We start from the raw sequence: 8,176 nt of genomic DNA, 5'->3' as shown, positions 1-8,176 counted from the left end.
TTGCAGGAAGTGGAGCCTAAATTTCCCACTGTGGTGCCAGTGCGAGACTTTGACTCTATAAGGGATGCTGCCAGGATTGATGCAGCCATCAAAACTAAAGGTCTGGAATGTATGATGGTGGTACATAGACCAAGGCATATGTGCCTGGGGACCCTTTATTGAGAAGGAGTATGTTAGAAAAATAACTAAGATTAAAAGAAATAAATCATCACGTTAATTATGATCTATGTCTTTTTTTGGTTTGCTTTTAGTTAATTATGTGCTATATTTAATTATATTTAATTACAACCTGATGATATAATCTTTCCTTATAGGGGTAGATGAACAAACCATCATTGACATCTTGACCAGACGAAGCTACGAGCAGCGGCGAGAGATAGCGTTCGACTTTGAAAGACTTGCCAAGAAGGTAAAAAAAAAAAGAGTTTAACAATGCCATCCTTCAACAGAAAGTAATAAATAAGATGTTGATGTTGAGAGTTGTTGTTTCTTTTTCATTTTTTTTTTCAGGACCTGGTCACAGCATTAAAGGGGGCGCTCTCTGGCTCTCTGGAGGCAACGATTCTGGGTCTGATGAAAAGCACTACTCAATACGATGCCTCTGAGCTAAAAGCATCTATGAAGGTGATTGCATGATTTTGTGTCTGTGATTTGACATATACGAATCCTATTTTGCTTATTTAAATTATTTTGTGCAATACAGGAATCCCTGTATTGCACAAAATCGCAGAGTAGAGGCGAGATTATTATTATATATTTACTTATATATTTACCCTTTACTAACCTCCCCCACACTGTTATCAACTCCTTCCTAGACTGTATTACCCTTTCCTACACAATAATATGCACAGTAGAGTTGTATATTGGTGACCTACAGACAAGAGGAGATGCTGAAAGATGCTACGACGCATGAGATCCTCAGCCCGAGGAACAGAAGAGCATGCTCAATTAGCCAATAGTACACCAAGTCCTCATTGCGTTAGCCAATAGTACGCTGTGTACGATCTCGTCCAGGTAAACGACTTCTCTCAATTTCAAATTGAGAATCCACATTTTTAACCCTCCTGTTGTCCTCATGATCCGCATACACCCCCGTGTCCTCCGGGTCAAACTGACCCGTCTTTACTAAACCTTCAATAGAAGCAGCTTCATTGAACTTCAAACACCAAATCTTATTTTGCTTGAAGAAACAACAACTTGTCATTCACCACAAATTGGTGTGAATACCCGAGTTTTTCCCCCTCTTCACCTGGCAGAAAGACTGCATTTAAGACACACCACCTGTTGCTATGACGCTGTCAGTTGTATTATTGTTTACTGTATAGGTGGTAAGCGATATTTGTATAGTATTTCTATAGCTTAAGAAAGAATAGAAATGTGCAAAAAAAAGGGAGGAGTTTTGAATGCTAAAATTAGCATCTCAGGATCTCATCCATCCTTTTTCCAGCTGTCGCCATATTAGCGAAGACCCTCCAGATTTGTCACCCAAAGGATTATTTTTTTTCTATTGCTGGTGTGATGAACAGATAGAGTGTTGAGACAATGTCATGGGCATGAAAAATGGCATATCTTGTGGGTCCTGGGGTCATCCTCATGACATTTTGTTCTGCCGCCCTGCCGTGTTTGTCATATGCTGCCAAGGACCATGTTATTTTGCTGTTGTTTGAAAGGAAAGTCTCTCGCACAGCTTCAGGGTCTTCTTCTGCTTTTGATGATTCATCAAGCTCTGGGTTGTATTCCTCCCCATCTTCTTCTTCTGAATTAGAGTTGTCTCGTTGGACATCTGAAAAAATCAGCTCTATCAGCTCTATTCAACGTTATAACGCACACTCATGGCTTCAGCACCTTTATAGCCTCTGGGAGTCCACACAGACAAAGGGGTAATATTGTTCCATTTGGATCAGATCGGGTCACTCAGGCAGTGCAGTCTGCGAGAAGACCACCCGTACTGTACTGTCTTGTTTACGTCTGCTACTGATTGATCTGAGACAGAACTAAAACATTCTCACATTTTTGGGGTGTGTACCTAACTCTGTGATGTCTCAATTTGACTGTCGGGTCATTTTGACCTGAAGACAATATTTGTACCTTTTTTTTTTGTGAAATTATAAATAAAGGCAACAATACACTTTTTCTAATGTTGGGGTCAATCTAGGAAAAGTCGTTAAATTTCAAGTTGAAGAAATATCGTTCAGGGGATTTTTAGTTGGTTTTTAACACAGTGGCTGGTCATTTTGACCTTTTGACCTGAGGACAACAGGAGGGTTAAATCCAAAACCTTTGTATGTATAATTATTTTAGAATGTCTTTCAGGTTATTTTTTTTGCTATATTTCGTGATAATAGTGAAAATTCCGCCTGGTGAGACTTTAATACATAATTTAATACAGTAGCTTTTGCAAGTTGGTCACTACATATTCTTTTGTATGTGGTCTACATTAGAAAGACGAAGCCGTGTCTATGAAGATTCTCAGTCATCGATTCTCAGTCATGTTCAAGGTTGGAAAGTTCTGTTAGGCAACTGGACGTGAATTTTGTGAATCAAAGCCATGTTTTCTTTGTAGTGTTTATTTGTCGTGTTCATGGTACTTACCTAAGTACACAAATGATTCGTATGCATAATTGCATAATTACAATGATGATTTAAGGGTTTTTCTTTTTGGGTTGGGGTTTGTATGCAGGGGCTGGGAACAGACGAGGAAACCTTGATTGAGATTGTATGCTCAAGGAACAATGATGAGCTGGCGGACATCAAGAGGGTCTACAGGGAGAGTAAGTTCGAATTTTCTTTGACATCCTCATCCCTTTATGAAATAAATAAATTAGAATATTTGTCCATTTGTATTAGTCCTGTTTTATTGTTGTTGTTCTTTGCTTTTTTTTTATTTTTAACTTTCATTACTTGATTGAAGACCTCTTTAGAAACATACCTTCCTTATGTAAGCTCTCATTGGCTGTCTCTCAGTGGTTACAGGTTCGCTTCTATTACAGTATGTGTGCTTTGTTTATATATAATAAATACAGTTATAACATATAAAAAAAAATAAAGGTGGATAAATATGGAAATTATATGACTGATACTGTTCTGTCAGCGAGAAGTAACATTAAACATCCTTACCTTGAAACATTTAACCTTTAACAATATGTTTTCGCTTTGATTATTATCTTTTGTGGTTGTTTGCGCATGTATAACTGTATGAACGTTCTAAGTTGGATGTTTGGATGCTTTAGTCACACAACACATCTAGCCAAGCGCAGATTAAATACACACACGCAGTAGAACACGGAAATAGAGCAGCAGCAAGAGAGTTTAACGTTAATGAATCGATGGTGCGGAAGTGGAGGAAGCATGAGGATGAGCTGCGCCAGGTAAAGAAGACTAAACAAAGTTTCCGTGGCAATAAAGCGAGATGGTTACAGTTATTATGCTATTGCTTTATTGTTATTGTTATTGTTTTGCACTTGTTATTGTTTTTGCACATTACGAGTGTCACTATATTGTGATTGCACTAACGTTTAATTTACCGTAACAGTATCAGACTGTTTTTTGCGTGTTGACTGAATGGAGGAAAAGTAAAATGTTATACCTTGCTGTTGTTAAAAGATGTTAAAGATGTGTCACGAAAATGCTAATGCTTTACCTCAGAGAAAATAATAAAACAGCTGTTTATTCATTTTTGGGAGTGAATGGAGTTGTGGAAAGCTTGTTTGTAATCTATTAATAAAGTTTGACTGACCTATCTGACTGTTTTGTTGACATTCCCTTTAGCGCGGCACCATCTAATGGTTGCATAACGTAACTACAGCCTCTACTGTAGCGCCTTATAATGCGGTGCGCCTTATATATGGAAAAAGTTTTAAAATATGTCATTCATTGAAGGTGCGCCTTATAACACGGTGCGCCTTATAGTGCGGAAAATATGGTAAATGGTGTACTTGGTTCTGGCTTGGCAATTGCTGCAAATACTGCTATGTATTGTTACATGACCAGACGCCTATTAATTTAGCTTTCATACTGCTGTTCTTTTACCTCTGCTCACTGCACCGTTAATAAATATTTCTGTCTTTGTATTTATATTTAAGGTGTTTTTCAAAATTATTTTATTTGTCGTTTCTGTCCTCAGTGTTTAAGAAAGAACTGGAGAAAGACATAGCTGGGGACACATCCGGAGACTTTGCTAAACTGCTGTTAGCTCTGTTTCAGGTAAATTCATAAATGAAAACACGTATGGATTAACGTTTCCAAAAGTAAACATTTGACTAGCTTAGTAATAATGAGCTTTTTTTTTTTTTTTTTTGTCTTTTGAAAGCTTTTTGACTAAGTGAGACAGAGAAATGATGTTTTAATTCTTTTACATTTACAGACAAAGAGAGACGATCCCTCTAACGTTATCGATTATGAGAAGATCGATGAAGACGCCAGAGTAAGTCCAGATATTACATATATGGTTGGTGTTGCTGATTCACTGGTCGTTCTCAACAATAAAAAAAACAAAACAAAATGAACCTGCCAAACATTTTTAGACACTGATTTGATATTTCACAGTGCTTCATTATTAGGACTAGGTCTGTTTCTGAAGACTGCTGCAGCACAATACTGGCAGCTCAGGCCTTCTCCATCTCTATTGCAGTCTCCGAGTCTCTGCACACTCACTCCACACTCTTGCAACTTCTCTTGTCATTGGTCCCAGTTCCTACTAATTTAAGGAAAGGGATCACTACCATCATTAGCCCGACCTCCTCCTCCTCCTGAGAAAATGTACCGTGGCCGTTGCCCTCGTTCTGGACTGTGAAAGAAATTTTAAAAGAAAAATACCAATGCCAGTTATTATTTTGTGATTATGATGTTGGAGTCCAATATGTAGTAGACCCAATTGGAGCGGCGACTGGTCCAAGCAAAGGGTGAAAGGGCGTCACATTCGGTAATACCTCATGCGTTCTACCACTCCACAGATTGCGAGACACTCCTTCTCTGCCGTGCTGTACTGTACTGTACTGTCTCATTATTGAACTACTTCTGGCTGATGCAAGACATTGGGCGTTCAGCACCCCAGGGCCTCTTAGACGAAACAGTCCTCAATCTTGTTTAATGACTTAGTCTCTAGTGTGAGGTCTGAACAAGTAGGAGGCGCTTACTGCACTTACTGCTGCTTCAGCCACTTAATTGAATCTGAAGCAGATCTATCGAGATCACAGGATGCGTTTGACATGATAACTAATCATTTTGTAACACACAGTAGGAGTAACGCTAGAACCTTATCACCTGCAGAAAAGGAGCACAAAATGATACCACTTGACGCTCCTTGGCCTTGAGCAAATTCCCACTTTTACCTACAATATGAAACTTCTAGCTCTAGTCCAGGGCATACTAAAATACAGTTTTCTCTAATAAGGTCCAGAGTCGCCCATGCGACTTTAAGCCAAACAATAGTTCGAAAGGGAGAAAATCCTGTGGAGGCCTGGAGTACCTCCCCCACTGCAAACAACAACGCTTGAGCAAATTAAATTCAGTTACAGATCATGGATTTTAAGATTATGATTTTTACATATTCAGAGACTTGACCATTTCCATCTCAGTGAAGAGCGTAGATGTTGGATGGAACAAGTATAATCTCTTTATTTCCTTCAGTGTCCGTAATATGAACGATGTTCCCTGGTCAGACAGGATTTCCTTAAGGACCCTGACCTTAGGGCAGAGGGGTCAAACTCAATTTGGTTCAGGGGCCTGATTAAATGTCAAGTGGGCTGGACTAGTACAATCATAACATAATTAAGTATAAATAACAATGAGTCAGTTCATTTTTCTCCTTTTGTTTTCATACAAATAGGTACGTGTTTGTTAGAAAGTATTAATATTTAATGAAATATAATTTGGCAAACATCACAAACATAAAGTGTTTGTGCATTTCTTTTACAGGCCCGATTGACACCCTAGCTCTATAGCAGGGGTGTCAAACTTATTTTGGTTCAGGGCCCACATACGGCCTAAGTAGCTGTGAAGTGGGCCGGACCAGTACAATCATAATATAAGTACCTTAAACCATAATAAATACATACTTTATACTTATCTTGTTTTCCTGCAAATAAGTACAAGTATATTAGAAAATATTCATACTTAATGAAACGTAATTTGACAAAACATAATGGCAACAGGCCATATGTTTGGCACCCCTGCCTTCGATATATATATATATATATATATATATACAGTATATCTAAATATATAAATATATATATATACATATATATTTGTTTAGATTCATGTTATAAACTTTTCTATAATATAAAAGTATATATTTTATACAACCGTCCAAAAACTTGGGGTCACCCATACGCTTTGTGCATTCCATCACTAAAACTCATACTTTTATTTATTGAAAGATTTGCAAAATGTGGTATATTCAAATATCAATTATATAGAACATATAATTGTGATATATTCATATATTCCATTATTTTTTTTGGAAACCAAGTCTCTGTACGAGGCCGGAGTTAACAGAAAGGGCACAGATGTGATGACTTGGATTTCCATCATGTCTCAGAGAAGCATACCTCACCTGCGGAAAGGTACAGTACACACAGAGATACCTCGAATAATGACTGCGTAAATCACTTTTGTATTTATGTCTCTTTTCTGTTGTAGACTAGTTCAGGTGTGAATGCGATTTTTAATCCTATTTTAGTGTTTAAATCTGATAATATTCTTGCAGTTATTTCATTAGAATTCTTCTAGATTGTGTTGCTTTTGTATGTATTACTGGCGATTCTAACCAATATGTGTGTCTAATGCATGTCTGCGGTGTGTTTTTTTTTTTGGGGGGTGTGTCAGTGTTTGACAGATACAAGAGCTACAGTCCCTATGATATGAAGGAAAGCATCAGGAAGGAGGTGAAAGGAGACCTGGAGAAGTCATTCCTCACTCTTGGTGAGACTAACTAACTATAAATCCCTTTTCAAGAAAGATTAGCACACTTTCCACAATGGCATTGTGAAATAAAATGTGAATGTAAGTGTTTATGGAGATACTTTTTTACATGGATTGCACAGTTTTGGCATGTGACATGTAGGTTATACTTTCTGACGGTTTCATCACTGTGAAAATTGAATTATTGTGCAAGTGTGGCAAAAGAAGGAATCTCAGCTAAGTTGCATGTTTTCAGGAGGAACTCAACCTAACGTAGGAGCCACAAATAGTACTGTACTATGTGTTTTGCTATGTGTTAACTACCGATATGTGGGTAAAAAAAAAAAATGCTACTACTTAATTTTAAGCATTCAAATATCATCTACAGTGGAACCCTGGTTGTCGAATGACTCCCGTTTCGAACAAATTGGTTGTCGAACAAAATTTTGAACTAGAAATTGCCCCGGTTGTCGTATCGTAACTTCTTACGATTAAACCTAGATCTCCTGTCTCTACAGTTGAGTGCTTTGAAAACAAGCAGCTGTACTTCGCCAACAGACTCGGCGAAGCTATGAAGGTAAATTTTTCAAGTTACTTCAAATTCATATTTTTAGTATGCACTAAAAAAAAAGAAGCTCTGTCAGCATTTCCCGCTTTTCTTAAGTCTAAAGGTGCAAAAGAGAAGGTGGTAACCAGAATCATGGTTTCTCGCTGTGAAGTTGACCTGATGAAGATCAGAACAGAATTTAAGCGGTTGCACGGGCGATCGCTGTATCAGACCATTTCTGTAAGTAACAGCCATAAGACTTTGTACTTTCAGTATCACAATGACTGTATCGTTAACGATGTGGTAAATCTTCTGAAATATGTAAGAAGCTAATTGAGACTTTAAATAATGAAATACCTCTAAAAAAATATCTACAAGATCTTATATGGAATTCATGTAGTAATATAAGGACAAATGCATTTAAGTAATCTGCTATTCCATGGTGACATCTGAAAGATGTCATAATTATTGGGGTGAGAGGACTTCAGGGGCCACATACGGCCTAAGTAGCTGTGAAGTGGGCTGGACCAGTACAATCGTAATATAAGTACCTTAAACCATAATAAATACCTGTTTATACTTATCTTGTTTTCCTGCAAACAAGTACAAGTATATTAGAAAATATTCATACTTAATGAAATGTAATTTGACAAAACATAATAGAACAGGCCATATGTTTGGCACCCCTACCTTTGATATATATATATATATATATATGTATATATA

The 8,176-nt window shown here is 37.4% G+C and overlaps 1 protein-coding gene across 1 annotated transcript in view; it reads left to right on the top strand.

Annotated features, from left to right (window-relative positions):
* The window catches only part of LOC103378592 (annexin A2-like), a 10,828-nt gene that overhangs the window by 1,266 nt on the left and 1,386 nt on the right, over positions 1-8,176 (top strand). Inside the window, exons 2-11 of the mRNA XM_008309861.2 lie at positions 7-100; positions 315-409; positions 511-624; positions 2,681-2,771; positions 4,124-4,203; positions 4,364-4,423; positions 6,473-6,566; positions 6,829-6,924; positions 7,422-7,480; positions 7,568-7,690. Coding sequence (XP_008308083.1) covers positions 7-100; positions 315-409; positions 511-624; positions 2,681-2,771; positions 4,124-4,203; positions 4,364-4,423; positions 6,473-6,566; positions 6,829-6,924; positions 7,422-7,480; positions 7,568-7,690 — 906 coding nt within the window. The remainder of the gene's footprint in view (positions 1-6; positions 101-314; positions 410-510; positions 625-2,680; positions 2,772-4,123; positions 4,204-4,363; positions 4,424-6,472; positions 6,567-6,828; positions 6,925-7,421; positions 7,481-7,567; positions 7,691-8,176) is intronic.

Source organism: Cynoglossus semilaevis, chromosome 5 (genome assembly GCF_000523025.1).
Source record: "Cynoglossus semilaevis isolate Cse_v1.0 chromosome 5, Cse_v1.0, whole genome shotgun sequence".
Classification (NCBI taxonomy): Eukaryota; Metazoa; Chordata; class Actinopteri; order Pleuronectiformes; family Cynoglossidae; genus Cynoglossus; species Cynoglossus semilaevis.
The sequence above is the reverse complement of the archived record's forward strand: the minus strand, read 5'-3'. Positions and strand labels throughout refer to the sequence as shown.